The sequence below is a fragment of the Pantherophis guttatus genome, chromosome 7 (genome assembly GCF_059756535.1).
Source record: "Pantherophis guttatus breed Tessera chromosome 7, ASM5975653v1, whole genome shotgun sequence".
Lineage (NCBI taxonomy): Eukaryota > Metazoa > Chordata > Lepidosauria > Squamata > Colubridae > Pantherophis > Pantherophis guttatus.
In genome coordinates, this window is record NC_142069.1 from 777,856 (window position 1) to 802,160 (window position 24,305).

The 24,305-nt window shown below is 49.0% G+C and overlaps 1 protein-coding gene across 11 annotated transcripts in view; it reads right to left on the bottom strand.

Annotated features, from left to right (window-relative positions):
- SHANK3 (SH3 and multiple ankyrin repeat domains 3) overlaps nucleotides 1-24,305 on the bottom strand; it is a 206,454-nt gene that overhangs the window by 162,659 nt on the left and 19,490 nt on the right. For all 11 annotated transcript variants that reach the window (XM_087873529.1, XM_087873528.1, XM_087873527.1 and 8 more), the window contains exon 2: nucleotides 2,619-2,822. In XM_087873529.1, coding sequence (XP_087729655.1) covers nucleotides 2,619-2,822 — 204 coding nt within the window. The remainder of the gene's footprint in view (nucleotides 1-2,618; nucleotides 2,823-24,305) is intronic.

The window sequence follows — 24,305 nt, forward strand, 5'->3', positions numbered from 1 at the left end:
GGGTGGCAGCTGGTGAAACACAGCTAACCAACAGGGCCGTTTTTAAGGACACAGGGCTCCAGGCTGTGGTCCCCCTTTGGCCAGGGTGGGCAACTAAGGACCCTTTAAGACTGTGGACTTCAACTCCCAGAATCCCTGAGCCAGAATTTCTCATGCCTCAGCCAGTCTGTCTGTCTGTCCCTCTCTATATCCGTCCATCCATCCATCCATCCGTCCATCCACCTGTCCATCCATCTTTCATCCTTCTCTCTATTCTATGTTATGTTATGCTATGCTATCCTACCCTATCATCATCATCATCATCATCATCATCATCATCATCATCATCATCATCATCTCTTTCTCATTCTCTCTCCCTTCCTCCCTCTGTCTCTTCCAGAATTGTGCAACTACAAGATAGGTAGAATATAATTTTAATAAATCAATAAAATAAATCTATCAACTTTATCTACCTACCTATCATCCATCATCCATATTCTCTTTCTCTCTTTCTCTCCCTCCCCCCCTCCCTCTCTCTGATCTGCTCATCCATGGAAGCAACAATTAACAGCCGAGGAGACTTTGCAACCGGGGAGTTGGGGTGGGGGGGGGGACATCTTGGACCCTGATACACTTTCTTGCGTTACTGACTCTTCTGTCTGGAACCCAGCCTGGCTCTCCTCTATTCACCTATTCGGCACTTCTGTTAGACTCTACAGCTTAGTTTGGAAACTACTATTAAAATGACATAATATTTGTCCTATTTTAAGATGTGCACCTCACAGGATAAAAATCTGGGCGGAGGACAATTTGTAAATGAGAGAAATAAAGCAAAATAAACAAAGATACTGTAGGTATGTTGGGGGAAAGCTTTTGGGAGACACATATGTTCAGATCTTGATCTTGGCACATGGAGCCACTCCCTGCTTCTCCTGGGTGTCCTTGCATAAGGTTAATTTGCAGAATTTACTTCCGGTAGCTCAGCTTTCCCCTGGCGAAGCGAGATTTTAGATCTCCCATGTGCAAATATGATACAACATACCCCTCTGACACACAGAGGCTGGCAAAATCTCAGAAGGCAGCTGGAGCAGAAGAGGGGTTCAAAGGCTCTTTCCCAGACCCTCCACTCAGCCTTCCCTGCTGAGGGCTCCCTCCCTAAATTTAAGGTGCTGCCAAATGGCCCTTTTGCAGCAGGACTGAAAGCCCGCACTGGGCCGGGGAGGCCTTTGAGAGCTGGCAATCTGAGAAGAAATTGGCACCTGGAGAGATTCGGTGCTTAACGATCGGCCCTTTAGGGACCCTTTGGCTACAGTAGCCATTGATTCCCTCCCAAGGAGGGGCTTGAAAGGGGGCGAAGGTGGGGGGGGGGCACAAGGAGAAAGTCACAGCTGCGGCCAGGGGCAGCCCCTCACGGTCCTTGGCAACAAGAGTTGTGATTGTGCAACTCACCACACAGCTCCAAGGGGCAGCCCTGCTGGTGCTCAGTGCAAATTCTGTTTTGCAGAGGGGCGTTTAGCAGCTGCTGAAAGCCTGCAGGAGAATTAACCGGAGGCCCTCTGAGGCCCCACAGCATCTGGGGTGTGTGTGTGTGTCAGTTGGTGCAGATCCATTTAGAGCCCACCCCTCCCAAACAAGGGATCGGGAACAAGACCCTCTGCCAGGAGATCTGCCCTGCCTGGACAGGTGACCAGTTTCTTTCCCTGCGACAGAAGCCTGGCTCCCCTGGGCAGCCCACCTCAAGCTCCGGCTGAAGGCAGCACAACTGGACCTTGGCTTGACTCAGGGGAGGCTGTGTGGGGTGCACAGGTGCAGGGCTTGGCCCTCCCGGCCCCCAGCCTGGGATTCCTGCAGGGTCTCTGACACCTGAGCTGTCTGTGCGGATGGGCTGGTGGGGACTGTGAACACTGCAGAATCCTCCAGAGATGAACCCTCTTGGCCCCAGGATGGCCCCAACTTTAAAGGGGAATATTTATAGCTCGGGGTTGAAATGGGGGGTCTTTGGGGCTCCCTGAGCTTGGTGGTTTCCTTGCGTTACCCATCTAGGAGATCACTAGCACTGAGGATCCTTCCTCGTTTGGTAATGAAATGTTTACAAGAACAATCAAGCTCAGAGAGCACCAAGGATCCCACAGTTTCCTCTTCCTCCTTCTCCTCTGCACATCCCACTTCCTTCTAAACCTGATGATGTTACCTAGCTAGGTCATGAAATGTCTGCATGAAAAGAACCAAGTTCAGAGAGCACCAAGACCCCTGCAGTCCTCCTCCTCCTCCTCCTCCTCCTCCCCTTCTAGCCCTGATGATGTTACCTAGCTTGGGTCCTGAAACATCTGCAAGAAGCCCACCAAGCTCAGAGGGGACCAAGGACCCCACAACCCCATCTCTGCTTACAGGACCCCTGACCTTGCACTGCCAGTTCCCTGGGCTTTCAGTTGAGGGGGGGGTCTCTCCTCCAGTCTCCCAGGAATGCATCACCCAGAGCACCTCCCGACCAGGAAAGCCCCCTTCTCAACGCCTTCCTCCCTCGGAGCACCGCAGAGCTGCTGAGCCCAGGAGAAGCGGCCTGCTGGATTCGGGGCAGGTGAGTCCAGCGGGGGAGGGGACCCAGAGCCACCCCTGAACTGGGCCGTGCCCGCAGGTACCTCCAGGTAAGGGACCGGGGTGTCCGGATTCAGGGGGTACTCCCTCAGCAGCCGCTCTTCATCCAGGAACTTCCCCGCCCGGCCGTTGAAGGCCGGCTGGAAGAGGCCATAGTTGAGGACGTCCTTCAGGCTGTGGTTCAGGGTGCAAAGGATGCGCTGCTTGGAGGTCCAGATGGGGACATCGGGGTTCAGCCGCAGACACTTCTGTGGAAGGAGGGAGACAAGCAAAGGGGGGGGGGGGCGTCAGAAGCCGTCCAGGCAGGAGGGCCACAGTCAGCACAGCTGGAATGGGCCTGCACGTTTAAAGGCCAAACTATGTGAAATCCCATCTACATTCACTCGGCCTCTGGATCTGCAGGATACAGTCACATTTCGCCTGCATTAAAAAAAGCAAAACCACAATAAAATATGAATCTTAAAAAGATCTATATTCAGATACAGGTAGCCCTCAACTCACAACAGTCCAAAGCTACGACAGCATTGAAAAATTGTGACTTATGACCGTTTTTTGCAGTTATGACCTTTGCAACGTCCCGGCAATCACGAGGTCAAACTTTGGATGCTTGGCAACGGGTTCGCATCTATGACCGTTGCTGTGTCCTGGGGCCTTTTGTCAGTGGGGAAGCCAGATTCACTTAACAGCCGTGTGACTAAATTAACAGCTTAACAACAATTGTGGCAAGAAAGGTCGTAAAAGGGGGCAAAACTCACTTAACAAATACCTCCTTTAGTAACGGAAGTTGTGGTTGTAAGTCGAGGACTACCTGTACCAACCTCTGGGCCATCTAACCACCGGAGCTCAGCCTTCTTTATAGGAAGGAAGGGGAGGAAAAGTCCGGTACTGGAGTGGTGTGAATGCCCTGAGCTTAAAGCTTAATCACGAGGTCATTTAAGGTTTCATATACAGTTTTTACGTTACAGGAATATTCTATTCGTATGCTGCCCAGAATCCCTCTCCGGAGGAGGCAAGGGGTCCAAAAATGTGAAAAATGAATAAAACGATGGTTGCAGCGTTATCCTCATCCTCCTCACGTGACCTCCACTGACGGCTTTCCGACACGCAAACTCAACGGGGGAAGCCGGATTCTCTGGGCAGCTGCATGTTTCACTCAACAACCGTGGCCAAAAAAAAAAAAAAAAAGTCTTAAAATCGGGCACAACTGACATAACGACCGCCTGGCTTAGCCCCAGAAATTCAGGCCCCAATTTTATTTATTTATTATTTTAGGAAATTTATGTTGCCGCCTCTCCATGCATGGTGACTCAAGGCGGCTTACAGGAATATAAAAGCCTCAGATATAATATAATTTACAATTTTGATTGAAAAGCAAAGGCCACGTGCTCTGCACACAAACACAGGTTTTGTGAGAGGCGACAACTTTGTGCACTGACCCCGAATGGGTTTTGCTGCCTGTCTCAGAAGGGAGCGGATGTGCGTTATTATTCTGTGTGGGGGGGGGGGGGAGGGGGGTTGGGGGTTGGGGGTGCACTCCCAGAAACCAGGCAGCTAATTTGGGGGAGCACGAGGCCCTGTCTCCATGTCCCCCCTCTCCAGAAGACGAAATTCAGAAGTATGGAAATGTACAGCCGAAGCTTCTGTGGAGCCAGATGGAGTTGGCAGCCGTTCTCCTCACCCGTCTGGATTGCCGCAATGTTCTTTATATGGGGCGACCCTTGGAATATGCCCTGAAATTTCCTGACAGCAAGGACAATTAATTATTGGAACGGTTTGCCTTCAGAAGTTGTGGCTGCTCCAACCCTGGAGATTTTTAAGAAGAGACTGGACAGTCACTTGTTTGGAATGGTATGGAATAAGAGTATCCAATCTTGTGGATACTCCAAGACTTGTGGACTCTAACTCCCAGTCCACAAGTCTTCAAGTTCCAAGGTTGGAGACTCCTGGTATTATAGGACCTCCTGCTTGAGCAGGGGATTGACTAGAGGACCTCCAAGGTCCCTGTTGTGGCCCATCCCACCGGCCCCTCCAGCAGCTGAATCAGAGGAGGAGGAGGAGGAGGAGGAGGTGTGGGAGTCAGGGTCAGCATCAAGGCAACCTGAGAGCTCCAAGGGGGAAGAGGGAATGGAGCTGGGGGGGGGAGAGAGAGAGGGGGGGGGCGGAGCCTGGGCCATCTGTCAGCCCTCAGATGGAGAGTCAACAGCCTCCAGGAGGTCTGGAGGTGGCTGATGAGGAAGAGGAGGAACAGCTGGGTCTAGTGCCTGACGTGCAGATGTGCAGAAGGCAGAGGAGAGGAGAGCATTGGAAATCTATGGGCCGGTCCTTGGGACAGAAGAGCCACCGTTGCTAGTGAGGCCTCCCTCTAGCTCTGGGAATCAAAGGTGGGGGGAGGAGGAATGAATAGGTGTGGCAGACAACTACTCATCTCCCTGCCAGACAGACTTGTTAGCCTGCAGTGAGAGAGACTTTTTGCCGGGGCTGCTGGCGCTCCGAATAAAGGAATCATTGATTCAATTGCAGAGGGTTTGTCGTGTTTGGGCAGCTGGGTCAGAACAATCCCTTCCAACTCTCTTTATTCTGCTCTGTTATTCTGCTCCAAGGGTTCTTCCCTCTTATGGAGAATTTGCTCTGCCTGGCGGCTGCTAATGGGATGCAATTCCATGTGTTGGCATCAATCATTAAATCCTAATAATAATAATAATAATAATAATAATAATAATAATAATAATAATAATAATGGTGATGATGATGATGATGATGATGATGATGAACACCCCCCTTTCCTCTTTACCCCTTCCCCGAGAAATCGTTCCTCTCCCTGTGCCAGGCAAGGACTGAAACTGGGCGCTTTTTCTGATATTTAGGGCTGATGTATGACCAGCAAGAAAATTGCGTCTCTCCTTAAGCTTGGTTGCTGCTTTATCAAAGAAACTCAGAGAGAGAGAAAGAGATCTATAGATTGAAAGCTCGGAACAGCAAGAGAGAGAGAGAGAGAGAGAGAGCAAACTCTGAATTCAGGATGAAAATGAAGAATGCAGAAGCTTCCTAGCTGAGGACACTCATCGCTCTATAGAAGAGGAGGAAAAGGGGGGGAGGGGGGTTGACAGGGGAAAAATGTGGGGAAACACCCTCAAATAAGCTGTCACTTAGTCACCCCACAGCCTACTTGATCAGCCGGGCCATTTTCATTCCCTACTTTTCACCAGTTATCTGGAAGTCCTATTCTCTCTCCTCAAGTATCAATATTCCAAATGTGGTCTTACCAAGACATAACAAAGTGGTTATGCACTTTACAAGGCCTTGGAAAGGCCACACTTGGAATATTGCATTCACTTTTGGTCGCCACGATGTAAAAAAGATGTGGAGACTCTAGAAAGAGTGCAGAGAAGAGCAACAGAGATGATTAGGGGGCTGGAGGCTAAAATAAATGAAGAACGATTGCAGAAACTGGGTAGGTCTAGTTTGATGAAAAGAAGGGGAGACATGATAGCAGTCTTCCCATATCTCAGGGGCTGCCCCAAAGAAGAGGGAGTCAAGCTATTCTCCAAAGCCCCTGAGGGGGGCAGGACAAGAAGCAATGGATGGAAACTAACCAAGGAGAGAAGCCACCTGGAAGGAAGGAGGAACCTCCTGGCAGTGAGAAGAATCAGCCGGTGGAAGGGCTTCCCTCCAGAGGTCCTGGGGAGCAGCGGGGCAGAGCCCTGATCCAACCTGACCACGGTGTCCAGGTTTGGTGATGAACTTTTAAACAGGTTCATTTCCAGGCAAGTCAAAGGCCCCGGCACACCTTCTTCTAACGCATCTTATCTTATAATGCATATTTTGCCTAGAAGCGGAATAAACGAGGGGAGAGGATGCAGCCTGATCTCATCCGTAAACATACCTCAACGTACCTAACACCTCAGACATATTGGGGTTATTCTGCATTGTGTGAAGAAAAATATTTTTGGTCCCACCCAGGTTTACTCAGTGCCATCTGGGAAGGAAGGTGAGATGTAAATTGAAACAATAATCAGGAGAATGCCGGCTGTCTGGCAGCATCACCCAGCACCCACCCCAGCGGAAAAAGGACTGTTCGCCGAAGACTGATTTGGCACAGAGGTTGCCGGCCCCTGAGTAAACACGGCTCAGGACCGGCCATATGTGAGGCTGGCGTGCCGCTGCGAGCAAACCCACGTCCTGACATTTTGATACATGCGCTGACATTTCACTGAATGGGCACCGATAGATTCTCAGAAGCCTTTGTGCTAGAAATCCACCGAAAATCAAGTGGAATAAACATGAAAAACGGGGCCACTGTTTGCCACAAGACCGGCCCCTCAACCAACGCTCAGACTGATTATTTTAGCTTGACACCTTGTCCTTAGCGCAAGGATGAACACAGCAGAATAACACAATCAGAAGGGACCTCAGAGGTCTTCTAGTCCAACCCCCTCCTCAGGCAGGAGACCCTATATCATTCCAGACAAGTGGCTTCCAGTCTTGTCTTGAAAGCTTCCTCCTCCTGAAAAGGTCTCAGCTATTGTTAGAAGGCCTACTGAGTCCTGGAGAAACCAAACTGGCCTACAAGAAAGACCTAATGAAGAATAGAAATGAGACACAGGAGTACAATGGCCAAGACAATAAAAAAAAAAAAATTAGCAGGGAAGGTAGATCATAACAAGACCTGGCAATGTCTAAGAGGAGGAAAGTTGAAGGAAGAGCCCGGGGTTACTTCTGGCTACACAAGACCAAGCCTTAAGGACAAATGCACACAAAGCCAGAATTGAGAAGAGACCAACAGACAGTAAGTGCCGCCTACGCAAAGAAGCTGCAGAAACAGGGGACTACCTGGCATATCTGCTGCCAGAAGATCGCCCAAACTGACTACAAGCAATGGCGTCACAACATAACAACAATGGTGCATTGGAAGATCTGCATGAAATACATTTGCCTGCAAGCATGACCTGGTGGGACCATAAAATAGAGAAAGTGAGAGAAGGTAAAGACACTAAACTGCTCAGCGACTTTAGAAGTTAAACAGAGAAGCACCTGCCACACAACACACCAGATTTTAACAGTTGTCAATAAGAAAGACAAAAAAGTTTAGATAGTGGATAGTGGCAGTACTGGGGGGGCAGCAGAAGAGAAGAGAAAGAACTACAGAAGATCACAAAATATAAAGACCTTCGAACAGAACGATTGTGGGAAAAGAAAACAAAGGTAGACCCAAGAGTAATAGATGCTCCCAGAAACATCTGGAGCACCATTTGAATCTCATTGGCATTGACAAATTCACCCTCAGTCAATGGCAAAAGGCAACTTGACTCAAAACAGCTTACATCCTGCGACTAGACCCCTTACACCCCAAAACATCCCCATTTGCCGATCCCAGGTCTTTGGGATGGATAGGCGGATAAAAATGTGAAATCCAGTCTCAACATCTGGCTGATAGACTAACCAACCACAATGCTACTTTATGAGATCTGGAAGGCCATCAACGGATCAGACAGGAAGCGTTTTAATTTGCAGCCCTGAAGGCCACCAACCTTGCCACTGCCTTTCCCTGGACTGGCCTGCCTATGGGTTGGCCGTAACCCCTGAAGGCCAAAGTGGGGCCAAGCTCCCTCCAAGTCTCCTGAAGACCCGGAGCATCAAAGGGAGAGAAGCAGGGTGGGAGGAGGAGGAGGTGAAGTCCCAGCTGCTCTCACCCCCCTTTGCAAGGTGCAGCTGCTTGGGAAAAGGACCAACCCTCGGTAGAAAACCAGCATTTTCTAAAAGCATAGCAGGAACAACTTCTGCCTGCTTCATACCCAAAATAAATAGGAGGCAAGGTGAAGAGCAAAAAAAATTGGCAGCAGCTCCAGATTGGCTCCCTCAGAAAGAAGCAGAAGGAGTAATATTTGCAGCAGGAGAACAGACACAAGCCACAGATGCCGTAAATCAGAAATTGAGAAAACTGGACACAACAACGCACGTTGACCACGACAAGAGAGAGACAAGGCTGTGGACCTCCTAATCAGCGGCTGTGGCAAATTTGCCCAGATCAGGCTAGGTCGGAGACACAATGTGGACTGGAGAGTCTTGACCGTTACGTTGAAAAACGGGCACTGAACGACCATGAAAACCCAAGTCCAGATGAACATCCAGGACACAATAAGTCACAATAACGTTGCAGGGCTTCCAGAAACCAAACCTTACTTAGAGGTGAAGAACAAACGGAAGGGAGGAAACAGAAACGATGGACAAAGTATCAGGACTGCACAACTGACATTTTGAGCCGCCTTTCTCAACTTTGGCCACTTTCGGATGGGTGGGCTTCAGCTCCCAGAATCCCCCAGCCTGGGAACCTGGTGGGGTGTTGGCTGGGCAACTAAGAGGTGGGGAGAGGCGGTGGGGAAGGGCCCTTTTGAGCTGGGAGCTCTAGAAAGGACCGGGACATCTGCCTCCCCACCCAGGCAGAGTTTAAACGAGTGGCCTGACTTTTTAGCCCTCGACTTATTGCATCCAATTGAGCCAGAATTATGGCTGTAAGTCATGCCGGTCCTTAAGCAGGTCATCATATGACCACACCCAATTTTACACCTTTTTTTTCTCCCAACAGTCGTTAAGTGTCTATGCAGATTCTCAGTCATCCAGATCACGGCACAGATAAACCTCCAAGTGGCCTCAGTGCCTCTCAGAAAGAGCGCAAAAAACCAGATGACTGCAAAGAATAGAAATCCTTCCATTCTCCACCATTCAGTCAAAATGGAAGACGTCTCTTGGATGAGAAGCGAAATGACTTCAAGGAAAAACAAAAGAAGTTGAGTGGCTTCTTGAAAAAGCACTTTTGGGAGAGTAGTCATTAAGCAAACATGGAGGTTATAAAGTGAACTCAGTGTTCTCAATGGGTGTTTTCTTTGCTGAAAACTGAAAATAAACACCAGTTTCCAGCGAAAAGAAAAAAGTTGTAAATTGCAGTCAGAGAAATTGAAAAGGGTCAGGTGCTGACAACCAAAAGTGCAGTCATGTAAAGGCAACGGGATGTTATGATTTTTCTTTAAGACGTTTCACTTCTCATCCAAGAAGCTTCTTCAGCTCAAACTTCAGAACTGGATGAGAAGTGAAACGTCTTAAAGAAAAATCATGCAGTTCAGTTGCCTTTAAAATAAAAGCACCTTTGGGGCAACCATGATCTGGATTGGGGTCTCCAAACTTGGCAACTTTTAGACTTGTGGACTTCAACTCCCAGAATGCTGGCTGGGGAATTCTGGGGGCCAAAGTCCACAAGACTTAAAGGTGCCAAGTTTGGAGACCCCTGACAAGGGTGAAGGAGAACCTTCACAGATCCTGTAGGAACACTTTGGTTGCCTTCCTGGACTGGAAAGACCAAACAGGGAGAACTCCACACAGCTTTTCTGCCCCATGGACTTGGAGCCAAGGCCCCCTTTCCCCCTTCTCCCAAGCTGGCATCTCTCCCCCTTCACCAGCTGGTATGGACCCCATTCTGGATCACCCACTGCTTTGGCTGGCCGCTTCCAGGGCTTGCTTGGTGCTGACCTTTTTCCCTTTCTTCCTTCAGAATCCAACCGGCATTCACAGGGAGCCAGAACAGGACTCGGCCTCCTGCAGAGAACAGCTCCTGGGAAGACCCAGGGGACTGCTGGAGAGCACCCAAGAGCTGTCCGGGGAAATCCATCCAGGCTGGCAGAAGAGTTGCAGGGGGCAGTGCCAGATGTCTGGCAGGAGGGAGCCAGCTAGACTTGCTCACTGCTCCTCTGCCAGGGCTCATTCTGCCCTGGAGGGCCGATGGGGCCTTCCAACTATTCTGGCCTTCCTTCAAGACGTCGAGAGGCCATAATCCAAGGGCGGATGAGGGGTCCCTCCATCACTCGCTTTGTCCTTATAGGGCTGCAGGCCCAGCATAAAAATTCTCAAGGTGGTGAATCAACAGGAAAGTGGCATGTTAAGGGCGAGGTTGGTGGGGCCCCTTAAAGCAGCATCAGAAGAGAAATCACTGCTCCCACTCAGGGGTGTCCAATCTTGGCAACTTTAAGACCTGTGGACTTCAAGCCCCAGAATCCCCCAGCCACCCTAACCCTAACCCTAACCCTAACCCTAACCCTAACCCTAACCCTAACCCCTGCCTTAATTCATCCAGATGGAAAATTATCCTACCCAAACCATACTAGAACGCTGGGGGGGGGGGGGATTATGCGAGATTTCAGGAAGCTCGTTGGTTCTTGAGAAGTTCTACTTCCCCCAGAAGAGACGGTTTCTCCACCCCATTCAATAAAGATTGAGATGGTTCAACCTCCCATTTGGTAACTTTGGAGGTTGATTCCTCCATCCCCAAATTAAGCAGGTTAAGATGCTGTTAATATGAAGGTCTACCTGGGAATCTCTGGGCTGTAGGATAGGTTGGAAACTGTAAAAATGCGAAGGATGAGTTGTTGCAGGATGCGTTTTGATCTCACTGATCCCCAACCGGGAAGGATTCTAGAAAATCTCCTGCAGCACCTGAGATCGGGGAATTAGAACTCAGAAGAAAAGAACTTTAAAAAAAAAATCTAGCCGGCTTCTATAGATCAGAGAAAAGCTTCTGTGTGTGAATAGATGTCGGTGCGGGGTGTAATCATGCTTTGCAGGAATTAGTTTTGCTGAGCATGAAAACCACAATGCTTTAACAGGATTGCACGAAATCCCATTTAGTCTTGAAAGGAAACCCATCCTGGGCTGTAATTCTGGAGAGCTGCAGATTTCTGTAAGCAGAAAGTGCCCTCAAGATGGGGCCTGTGACAAATGGATTTGCCCCAGATGCACAGAGGGATAGCCTGCAAATTGTTGCAAAGGAATACAGAATAACAGAGATGGAAGGGGCCTCGGAGGTCTTCTAGTCCAACCCCCTGCTCAAGCAGGAGACCCTAGACCACTTCAGATAAGTGGCTGTCTAGTTCCTTCTTAAAAACCTCCAGTGATGGAGCCCCCGCAGGCTCTTCCACTGGTTAATTGTCCTCCCTGTTAAGAAGTTCCTCCTTAACTCCAGGTTGCTTCTCTCCTGGGTTGGTTTCCATCCTCCTTGTCCTTCTCCTGCCTTCAGGGCCTTTGGAGACCAGGATGGTGAAAGGGGGAACACGCTTGTCTTTTGAGAAAGAGAAAGGGGGTGGGGGGGGGGATCCCAACCTCGCTCTTTGTAAAACTGAGAGGGTTCCCTCTGCATGAGCCACGGTGGCCCAGTGGTTAGAGGGCAGGACTGCAGGCTCCTTCGGCTGACTGCAACTTGGCAGTTCCAATCTCAGCAGGCGCCAGGTGGACTCAGCCTTCCATCCTTCTGAGGTGGGTAAAATGAGGAGCCAGGCTGTTGGGGGCCAGAGGCTGACTCTGTAAACCGCTTGGAGAGGGCTGGGAAGCCCTGTGAAGCGGTACACAAGTCTAGGGGCTATGGCTACGGTGCTCTTAGACCAGCGGCAGGAACCTCCTGGAGCATTGCTGCCAGGAATTGTCCCTCTCCCCGAACAAGCATCTCTGCCTGTGGCCAAATTGGCCCTTGTAGCCGCCTGCTTCGCTCTTTCCAAATATGCTTTTTCAATCGTATGCAAAAAAGGAAAAAGGGGGAAGAATAGGCAGAATTTACATGAATTTTAGTCACTCGCAAACTAATAGCTGAGTCACGTTTATTCATACTGCACTCTGCAATTAATTTGTTTTCATTTAATGCCATTTACCTAACTTTAGAAGAGCAAAAGAAATGGAAAATTAAAGATCCACCAGACCCAATTCTTAACTACTTCCCCACCAAAGACCCCTGGCTAAAAAGAAGCTTGTTTGGAAATGGAACAAAAGCACAAGCCGCTGTACACTTTAATATCATTTTTGGCTACCATAAACACATGAATTTTCCTTTCTTCTCTTCTCTTCCCTTCCTTCTTCTTTTCTCTCCTTTCGTTTCCTCTTCTTGCCATCTGCCCCCCCCCCCCACTTCGCTCTGTGATGGACAGTGCAAGTTTCAAAACAAAGCTAATATTTGTTTTGGATAAATCTTTTTATCGTTTGGAAGCCACCCCGAGTCTCTGCAAGAGTGAGATGGGTAGCATATAAATGTAATAAAGAAATCTGTGAGCCAATCACCGGCCAAGAAGCCTGGAGTTCCAGCGGATGGACTATCGCTGGGCTTTTCACCAGCTGAATCCACCAGTTTGTTCCCAGAAAGATGGATGGGTGTCCAGCAGAGATGAAATAGTAATTGCTGAATTATTTTCGACTTTCCAGAAGTGGTTCTTCTGGTGGGCAAGGTAAGATTCCCATCTGTGCAGACACTCTGGACAGCTCAGGTCCTGAAACCCTAACCTAACCCTTCCCACCCTCTTGAATATGTAACAGATGCTTCCAAGTAATAGTGGTAGGCTCCTTATTTTGCAAAGGGTGAATTAAATCCTCCAAAACAGAATTTCTGAAACACTCAGGGCTGCAGGAACAACACCAGGCATTGGAAGGAAATTGGATAACACGAGACCTCAAAAGGAAGAAGTTAAGTAGCAGCTCCTCTGCTGGTCCTTTTACTTGATCTAAAGCAGTGACCCCCAACCTTTGGGGCACCAGGGACTGGTTCTGTGGAGAGAGGTTTTTCCATGGACCGGAGGGGTGGGGAGCGTTTCATGGTTGCCTGCATCCCATGGATGGAACTTTGCTTGTTTGCATGGATCAGTTCTTAGCATGGCATGACTCCAGTGCCAGTCCACAGACTGGGAGTTGGGCCCCCCGATCTAAAGCATCTCTTTCTTCCATCCTGTTGTTGCTCAGTTGCTAAGTTATCTCCGCCTCTCTGTGACCTGATGAACCAGAGCACACGAGGCTCCTTGTCCTCCACCGTATCCTAAAGTTTGTCCAAATTCATGTTCATTGTGTTGATGCCACCATCTGGCCATCTCCCCCTCCGCCCTCCCCTTCTCTGAAGGACCCGTCCTTGTACGGGGAGAACTGATCTTCCAGCATGAAACGATGTAGGAGAAGCTTCAAACGCACCCAAGGAATACATTCAGGTTGGGCAAGAAGAGAATGGGAATCATTAATTCATGAAAAGGGGGTGGAATTAATGCTGAATCCAAAGAAAGCTGGTTGCTGAAAACTGCATATTTAAGGCACAGCGTTTTAACAAGCTAACCAAAGGGAAAAGTTTGGACAATTAAGGCTCCTTGGCAAAAGGCTTGAAATTAAGGGTTGGCTTTTGTGGAGCAATTAAACTGGCTCTTGAGTCTTCTGGGAAGGCAGAGCAGGAAAGCCACAATGCCCCACGCCCTCCGGACCTGAGGTCAGCCAGGGCAGAGGGAGGCCTTAGGGCAGGGCTGCCCAGCCTTGGCCCCTTCAAATCCCAGAATTCCCCACCCAGGAGGAAGGAGGGGAGGAGGAGGGATGGGGAGAAAAATTGTTGTAATATTTGATAAAACTTTTTAATAATAATAATAATAAAAAAGGCAAAGGACCGATAGAAGAGAAGAATTGTAGCTCAGGGTTGAACAGGGGGGTCCCTGGTGCCCTGTTTTCTTGTAGATGTTTCACGACCCAACTAGGGAACGTCTTCAGTGCTGGAAGGGAAGTTTGAAGGGAGGAGGAGGAGGAGGAATAATGTAGGGTCCTTGGTTTTCTATGAGCTGCAGACATTTTATGACCCAAGTAGGGAACATCGGGGCCAGAAGGCAGTGCGGTTTCCTCTCCGTTTATAGCACTGGATTCTTTACTGGCCAAGTGGGATTGGACACACAAGGAATTTGTCTCTGGTGCATACGCTCTGAGTGTCCACGCAAGCAACAAGTGATAAATCATGATCACGTTCATAAAATACAATCATAAAATGAAATAAATACATAAAACACAATCATAAAGTAAAATAAATATTGTACTCGTAGCTTTCCTTGCCTGCACCCCGTCAACCACCAAGCAGCAAACAGAACCCAGGGAAGAGACGGCGGAAGCGCCGCCAGCAGCCGCCTAACCGAGGGACCCACCCACACTGCCAGGGAAAGCCACGTCCTGCCTCCACTCAAGGAAGCCAGCTCCAAATTCTGCGGGAGCCCCCGTGCTCACCAGAGGCCCTGGTGGAAAGGCGCCTTCGGAAAGGGGGTTGTGTGTGTGGCTCAACCCCTTCTGGGTCTGGGGGAGGGAGGGGGCGTGGACCACAGAACCCTGCAAGGAAAGTTCTGCTCTGAACGTATTGGGAGGGAGGTGGGCTGGGGGGGGGGCGTAGAGAAGATGGAAGGCCGTGTGTGTGTGTGTGTGTGTGTGTGTGTGTGTGTGTGTGTGTCCAGGGGGCACCAAAGCACCCACTGGCATCAAGAGTTGGCTGGCTTTATGAATATTTCAGATCCGTCTCTAGAGAAAAGCCAGGTGGCCTCTTCCTTTCCTTACCGAGCACATGAAGAGACTCCCTTTCAGCAGCAGCCAATGCCGTGGCCAAGCCACGTTTCTGCAGACACTCATGGGTGCCTGGGGGAGGGGAGGGGAGGGGAGGGAGGGGCTGACAGATTGAAAGAGAGCTGCTCAGCAGGGGCTGGGACCAACCATCTCCTAATTAAGCTCATCCCCCCCCCCCACCAATCCTTGAGTTGGGAGGGAATCCGGTGGCAGTCCACCTGGAAGCCAGACCACAAAGGTGCTCTGGGTACTACAGGACTATTCTCATGGCTGGCATAGAGTCTCATTGGAAGGCTCCCTTGAGGCCATCCAGCCCAACCTTCTGCTTAGGGCAGGAATCCAAAATTAAGCCTCCCAGAAAGTTCCAGAATAAGAGAGGTGGAAGGAACCTTGGAGGTCTTCTAATCCAAACCCCCTGCGGAAACAGGAGATCCTATGCCATTCTGGACAAATGGCTGTCCACTCTCTTCTTGATGCTTAATGGTTGATCAGCATTAATTCATTAATTAGTTAATTAAGCTGGATGCTTAATGCTTAGAATGGAATCAATGCAATGCACCAGAATTAGGGGCTGGGTGGAGTTTGTAAGCTAAACGTGGAGCAAGGACAGAGAACATAACAGAGCTGGAACGGTCCTTGGAGGTCTTCTAGCCCAACCCACTGCTCAAGCAGGAGCCTCTATACCATTTCAGACAAAAGGCCGTCCAATCTCTTCTTGAAAACCTCCAGTGCACCCACAACCTCTGGAGGGAAGTCATTTCACTGACTAATTGTTCTCACTGTCAGGAAATTCCTCCTCAGTTCTAGATTGGATCGCTCCTTGATCAGCTTCCACCTCTTATCAAAGAGAGAGCCAACCTAGGATGGCCCAGAAGCCTCTGCTGGATCACATCTGGGAAAGGGGAACGCAGCATCTCGCTGGGCCACAAAGTCCACCCTCAAACTCTTCTTGCCAATACAAAGTCAGCTTTTCCAACCTTTGGTGAATTCTGCCTTTCTTGCTCCATCTGGAACAAGAGAAGTCATCTCTTGCTCTTCTCCAATTGAAACCTTTCTGGTCATGGAGAGAGCAGTTCGATCCCCTCTCAGGGATCTTTTTCCAAGGCTAGAAAAAGTGCAGAGAAGAGCAACCAGGATGATGAGGGGACTGGAGGCTAAAACATACGATGAACAGTTGCAGGAACTGGGCCTGGCTACTCTGGTGAAGAGAAGGACCAGGGGAGACATGATAGCAGTCTTCCAATATTTGAGGGGCTGCTACAGAGAGGAGAAGGTCAAGCTATTTTCCAAAGCATCTGAAGGTCAGACAAGGAATAATGGATGAAAACTGACCAAGGAGAGAAGCAACCTAGAAATTAGGAGAAATTTTCTGACCGTGAGAACAATCAACCCATGGAACAGAAGTTGTGGGAGCTTCATCACTGGAGGCTTTCAAGAAGAGACTGGACTGCCATCTGTCAGAAATGGTGTAGGGTCTCCTGCTTGGATGGGGGGTTGGACTAGATGACCTACAAGGTCCCTTCCGACTCTTGTTAATCTGCAATCTGTAAAAACTTGGGATCCTTAAGGAGATGGCAGCATAAAACAAACAGCAAACTTCTGGATTTAGAAACTGTGCTATTGTTGACGAAGGCTAAAATGGCCTTGGCCTCCTTTGCAGCTGCATCACCCTCTTGGCTTACAACCCCTTTTATACCCAGGGAAGAGGAGCCCCTTCCCTACAAAAGAGCCTCTTCTAATATTCAGTGGGCAGCTTAAATTACTGACCGTATTCAGCCTCCTGGACCCTGGAAGGAAGCTGAAGAAGGGATGAGGTGTAAGTGATCCTGTTGCAGGGCTGTGCTCTTCATAGCTCAACCCCCCCACTCCCCGTGGCCAAGCTAGGTTTCTATCATCAGAGTGACCGATCAGAGCTCACCAACATCCCTCTTCCCTCCCTGCTGTTGAAAAAGTGAGCTCTCTACAGCTGGGCTTGATGGTGGCATTGAGTCAATGTAAAAGAAACCTTTGGACAAATGCTTGAGGTCAGCTCCAACATGGAGAAACAAGGGCCCTTCTCTCAATAAGCCCACCCAGAAAACCCAAAGTTCCCCAAGAGAAAGAAAGAAGAACAGCTGGTCACGTAATCGTGGCTTCCACACAGCCTTGACCATATCAATTCCAGGTCACCACCAAAAAGGCCCCATCGAGGGACAAGCAACCGGATCTCTGAGACTGCAACTCCCTTCGATCATTGACCAGGCTGGCCAGAGGTCTTCTCACAGGTTGACATGACAAACAGAAGAGCCACCATTACTGAGGTTCTGCCCACAGTCACAGCTCAACTGGACTACCACAACACATTTTGTATGGGGCTTCCCTTGAAGAGCCCAATCAAGGACCTACCAGCTCAGACAAACAAAGAGTAAACAACAGCCCAATCAAGGAACCCCAAGAGAAACTCACGCCAACACTGACAGGGCAAGCTATGATATATAAACAGAGATCCAACTCCATTCCCTTCTAGCCCTGACGATGTTACCTACTTGGGTCATGAAATGTCTACAAGAAAACCACCAGGCTCATGCAGCACGAAGGATCCCACACTCCTCCTCCTTCTCCTCCACTCTGCAAACAACACTCCCTTCTAGCATTGATGACACTACCTAGTTGGGTCATGAAATGTCTACAAGAAAACAGTCCAGCTCAGAGAGCACCAAGGACTGCATTATTTTGATATCGTATTTTTTTCCCCCTCCAAGGAGCAGCCGTCTCTTTATTTCATGATCACAATCACTATCGCTGGGAATCGTTGCGCATAGGAAGATAAAGACCATTATTATTCAACTTCTTTTCAATCTGTTTTATATTGGTTTGGCGTGACCTGCTGACATAATCTTAGGGGCTTTTGGAAACCACAATTGAACAAGAGAGGAGACTGGGGACTCTTCTGTTAATCTTTCCCTCACTTCGGTTTCATCCCAAATGATATCATGAGCCCTATTTTTAATTCTTTTCATTCTGTTGGAGGCTCCTCCTTTAGCTCTTTTCAACCGCTTCCAAAGCTCTTCATTTCCCTCGAAGTCACCAGGTACTTTTAAACTATTTTTTCATAGGTCTTCTGATCTGGCCCGTAGGATTGCCAAGAGTTGGATGCGACTGAATGGATAACCCCATCATGAGCCAGCCGGGTGCGGCAGCAGCCAAAATGGCTAATACAATTTGTGGTTGTATAAACAGAGGCCTAGAATCAAGATCATGTGAAGTATTAGTACCGTTTTATAAAACCCTAGTAAGGCCACACCTGGAATTCTGCATCTAGTTTTGGTCATCACAAAAGATATGGACACCTTGGAAAAAGATCAGAGAAGAGCAACTAAGATGATCAAAGGCCTGGAGACTAAAACATAGGAAGAAAAGCTGCAGGATTTGTGTCTGGCTAGAGTGGGGCATTTCTGGATGTTTATTTGGCTGATGTTTAGCACTCCTATGAAGCTAGTCTAGAGAAAAGGAGGACTAGGGGTGACATGATAGCAGTCTTCCAATATCTCAGGGGCTGCCCCAAAGAAGAGGGAGTCAAGCTATTCTCCAAAGGCCCTGAAGGCAGGACAAGAAACAACGGATGGAAACTAATCAAGGAGAGAAGCAACCTGGAATTAAGGAGAAACTTCCTGAGAGTGAGGACAATTAGTGGAACAGAAGTTGCCTTCATAAATCATGGATACTCCATCACTGGAGGTTTTTAAGAAGAAACTAGACAGCCACATCTGAAATAGTGTAGGTTCTCCTGCTTGAACGGGGGAGGGGGGGTGGACAAGAAGACCTCCAAGGACCCTTCAATTCTATTCTAATTCTAATTCTGATCATCATAATCATATACAGTACATACAGTGTCTTTATTTCACTGTCATTTTGTGCAGCAATCATTCTCTTAAAATCATTTCCCTCTTTCTCACCTCCTTTCTTTTCATCTCTCCCATTAGAGTGTTCCTGAACACTTCTGGGCCACACAAGAACATAAAACTTTAAATTCTTTTCCAGCAGCTTCTTTCCTTACATCTGTGTCTTTATTGGGAGACTAACTGATCTTCTTACCCTGTTATATATTTTATCTTCCTACACTTAATTCTGTTCTTTCCCTTCTCTCCTTTTCCTCTATGGCTGTTGGTCCCCCAAATCTGAATTTGACCTGAACCATCCAGGTATCTATGGAGATTCTCATGGTTGTCCCAAAGGTGCTTTTTCGAGAGGCAACTGGACTCCCTTGTTTTTCTTTCTGAACTTCAGTTCTGAACTGAAGAAGCTTCTTGGATGAGAAGTGCAACATCTTCAAGGGGGAAAAAAACCAAAGAAAAAATCAGTTGTCTTTTGGAAAAGCTCCTTTGGGTCGACCATCTAGGTATTTCATCACTAATTCTCTCTTTCACCATGAAATCCTATCAGTCTTGTGTTTAGATTTACAGAATTCCAGAACGACAGAGTTGGAAGGGACCTTGGAGGTCTTCTAGTCCAACCCCCTGCTCCAGCAGGGGACCCTGCACCATTCCAGACAACTGGCTGTCCAGTCTCCTCTTAAAGACCTCCAGTGATGGAGCAGCCACAACTTCTGAAGGCAAGTCGTTCCCCCAATTAATCGTTCTCACTGACCAGAAATTTCTCCTTGGTTCTAGGTTGGTTCTCTCCTTGGTTAGTTTCCATCCCCTCTTCCTTGTCTGGCCTTCGGGTGTTCCCCCTCTTCCCTGTGACTGCCCTCCCCTCAAATACCGGAAGACTATCAGGTCCCCTTCTCCTCATTTCTGCAACTGTTCATCGGAGGCTTTTGCCTCCCCCTCATTTGTCATCTTTGTTACTTTATGTTCATTTTTCTGGCCGTCTTCTCCTACGAGTAGACTTACGCCTAGACCCATTTTCCAAACAGAATACAGAGTTCCTTCTCCTTCATCCATGGGTCTCTGAATGGCCCAGTCACTTTTCCTGTACATCCTTGTCTCATTCACACACTCACACCCATTCAGGTCATCTGGCAGAATCTTTTCTCCTTTAGATCACGTTCTTCCGAAGGCTGCCCTATTTTTGTCTGAAAACAAATATCCGATTCCTTCATTCTTCCCCTTCCCTGGAGCATAACATGCAATTATCGCCAGCCAGCCGATGGGTCCCTCCTCTCTTCCACAGCCTCAGTAACCCAGCTGACACCAATTCATATTTCCTGACTTACATTTTAGCCTTTTCAGAGATAATAGACCCAGCGCCCCGACCCTTCGCCGCACGTATCTATCGGCTGCCCAAGATCGGCTCCCATTCAGGCCGCTCCCACCTTTCCCCCCTCCGTTCCTTTCGCAGACCCCACCACAGCCGCTTTGCCGCTTTTTGATTCCCTTCGTGCTCTTCTCATTTGGGTAAACAACATTATGCAACGTGCAGAGAAACCTGGGAAATAGCCGGCAAGCAAACTATACAGGCAGGAGATAAGAAAATCGATTTTTCTTTCTTCCATTTCATTTATTCATTCCTGCTCGTGGCCAGCGGCTACTTTCACGGGCCAAGTTGCTAACTTCCATCGGCCTCGGTTGTCTGGAGACCCTGACCTCCACTGCCCGTCCCAGCTTCGGCTGACCAGGGCTCTGTAACCAGGCCCTCTCTGGGGCTCCTTTGAGGATCGCTCCCCACCCGTTTCTCAAGGACGGAGATGCCCAGAGCTCTCCCAGCCCTCCCTGGGCCAGGGCTCTCAGAAACACCACTGCCTGATCTCTGCTAGTAAAAGAGGCGCTGTGCGTCTGTAGTTGTGTCATTGTGTGGTTGGCAAATACCTTTTCCCTAACTGACTCCTGTAGGCTGTGGCTTTTGGGTTGCTTCACTCTTCCTGTGCTGGATTATTGGAATTTTCTTCCTTCCTTCCTTCCCTCCCACTCTCTTTTTCCTCCTTCCTTCCCTTCCTTCCTTTCTTCCCCTTCCTTTTTTTCCTTCTTCCCTTCTTTCCATCTTTCCACTTCTTCCTTCTTTCTTTCCTTCCTCCCTCCCTCCATTCAATTGCGCCTATGGAAATCCTTGGCAACTTTTAAGATCTGTGGACTTCAACTCCCAGAATTCCCCAGATAGCTATGCTGGCTTAAAGTTGTTAAGGTTGGGCACCCCTGTGCCAGAGCAAATACGAGGATTGCCTAAGCTGAAGAACGGACTGAATTCTGGACAGAAAGATCTGTCTTGAGACACAACCCCAAGGGCCATGGGAAGAAGGTGGGCCTGGAAGAGTAGCATCCTCTTCACTTCCCCTTCCCTGCCGTCGTCCAAGACTTTATGGTTTTTGGAAGCCCTTTCCTGCTTCCACCAATCAACCCCCAGGCAGGATCAGAACAGATTGAAGAGCTTAGTAAGGCTCCGTGCTTCCTGGCTCAGGCCCAGATGGCCCCTGCTTTGGAAAGGGTCAGAGTAGGGGGCTGAAGGCTAAAATATGCGAAGAATGGTTGCAGGAACTGGGTATGGCTGGTGAAGAGAAGGACTAGGGGAGACATGATGGCAGTCTTCCAATATCTCAGGGGCTGCTGCAAAGGTGCTTTTTCGAAAGGCAACCATCAGATGGATGACTGAGAATCTCCAAAGACAAAGGGGAGGGGGGTTGTTTCAACCTATTCACCAAAGCACCTGAAGGCAGGACGAGAAGCAACGGATGGAAATTAACGAAGGAGAGAAGCAACCTGGAATAAAGGACAAATTTCCTGACAGTGAGAACAATCAGCCAGTGGAACAGCTCCCCTCCAGAGATTGTGGGGGCTCCATCCTGGGAGGTTTTTTAAGAAGAGATTTGGACAGCCACCTGTCTGAAATGGTAGAGGGTCTCCTGCTTGAGCAGGGGGTTGGACTAGAAGACCTCCAAGGTCCCTTCCAACTCTGTCATTCTGTATTGTGTATTGCCCTCTCCAACCTTCCTCTGCAGATGAGCTGGAGGATTAGAGAGAGAATTCCAGGACTCATCTTCGTGCCCATTGAACTCAACCCCAGCCGTGCCTGACTCCCCCTTCCTAAAAGCCATATCAGAGGTTGGATCCCAGCCACTCACGGTCTCTAACTCTTCTTTGCACAGGAGGAAGAACACATCCATAAATTATTATTCTGAAAAGGCAGTTATTGGGCCCCGAGGGCTCTTTCTAAATATTGCTAAAACAAGAAGTTGCTCTTTTTCTTCCCCAAAAAGACCCATTAAAACAGATCAATCCCAGCCACCTAGCAATATGGGAAAGCAAAGGGTTGGGGGATGGGTTGGGGGGGTTAGGGAGCCAAGGAGGCCCCTGTTCCTTGCCGCAAAAGAGCCATCAATCCCCACAAGGGGTGGGCTGGAGTGCGACGAATGCTTCAGCCCAGGCAGAGAGACCTGCAGAGGATCCTCCTGGGTTGAGGGTCTCTTCGTTTAGTGGGTCCACAGATAGAGGAACAAGCGATGGGACCACCTTCTGGCCAAGGCTCCCCTGACTGTCCTGTGGGCCCCTCACGGAATTTGGGGAGCGGGTCCTAATTGAGATGGATCTGACTCTCTCAGCCCAATTTGATTAATGGCCTTCGTTTTTCTGGGCCAGCTTTGACAAGCGGCTGCATCTGTTCTACCTTTCCAAAGATGGACTTGGACGGCGTCCGAGTTTCTTCTCCAAAATAACCCAGAGAAGAACTTGGTTCCTTTTCAAAAAGCCTCAGAGAAACAGATGCCCTGCCTTAGTAAGTCCAAAGAAGGTGGGCTTCTGCTCCCCCCTCCCCTCCACGTTCTCCGTTCCTCCAAAAGGCCAAGCATGGACCTCCCGTTGCCCAAGGTCTCCCATGGCTGTCCTGCACCCAGCAGTTTCCCCAAGAGTCTTGATTCAGGTTGGAAATCTTGGCATATTTCAGTTTAATCCAAGAGGAAGGAAATCCGAGGGCTCCTCCTTCAGGGGCTTCTTTGAGACAAAACTTCCCAAGCGCGTTATGCTTGTCTCTGGATCTGCAGAGAACCTGGGCCTAAGCCAGTGTTTCTCACAGTGTGTTGGCTGGGGAATTCTGGGGATTGAAGTCCACAAGTCCAAGTGACTGAGGTTGAGAAACAGTGGCCGAAACACTCAGCTAAGGCCAACTTAAGCCCCCCAACCCAGGCTGGACACAAGTTCTGAGTTCCCAGGAGCAGCAGGGAGATGCCTTTCCATGGGGGCTGAAGGTCATTTGGACTCAAGAGATCCAAACGGAAGCAAGTGACCCAGAGATCCAGAACTCCTGGTGCAGCCACTAAGAAGGTCCCTCTGCCTGGCCCCAACACGTGAAGTCCTACCCTAATTCTAACCACTCAACAAAGCCTTGATAAGAGCCCATTTAGAACACTGCATACAATTTTGGTCACCCCCGTTAAAAAAAAGAGTTCAGAGAAGAGCAACAAAAATGATTTGGGGCCTAGAATCATGGTATGATTTGCATAGAACCAAGAATGATTGCAGGAACTGGATATACCTAGTCTAGTGAAAAGAAGGACTAGGGGTGAAATGGTATAGGATCTCACGCTTGAGCAGGGAGGTGGACTAGAAGACCTCCAAGGTCCCTTTGAACTCTATTCTGATTGATTGATTGATTGATTCTGCTCTCCCACGCTGGGGTGTGAAACCCAGCCTCGGACATTTGTGCTCCTATCCTGTCTCTCCTACCCTCCAGCCGAAGGATGAAATATTCAAGGAATGTCTTCAGCTTTGAAGACAAGACAGGCCAGAGATTTGATGAACGCAAGGATTCCCTTGACTGAGCCTGTCTCTCCGGCTGATGGAGGCTCTGCTCCCTTGCCAGCAGCCCACAAGGGGAGTGGGCAGGGTGGGGTGGGGGTCTCCAGCTGACCATCAACAGCCTTCCCCGCTGCCTGGAGAGAGGCCAGTGGAGCAGACCTTTCTAGCATTTTGAAGGAGGCCTACATCTTCAACCTCAACATATGAGCTTCTTTCGGTACCCCAGTTAGAGCAGCCTGGAGGAACTCTGTTCTTTTGGACCTTCTCTCTGATGCAGAAGATTAAGCGGTCCTTGAACAACCTGGTCAGTTGTTGGGAAGACGTGGTTGACCAGTGGACTTCCCACAGCCCAAGGTAGCTCAGGTTGGTTTGGAGCCTAGAAGTCACCCTTTACAACTGGTTAACAGACCAGGGGAGATACTGGACAGCCATTTGTCCAGAAAGGTATAGGACCTCCTGCTTGAACAGGGGGTTGGACTAGAAGACCTGCAAGGTCCCATCCATCTCTGTTATTCTGTATTCTATATGTCCAAGACTGGCTGTCCCTCCTATCTATGATCCAGTTGACCATGTCCTACCTCAATGTCCAGTAGCATCACTATTTTGAACACAACTGCCCACAATATTTTCAAAACATGGTTGTAGTGCACTAACCAA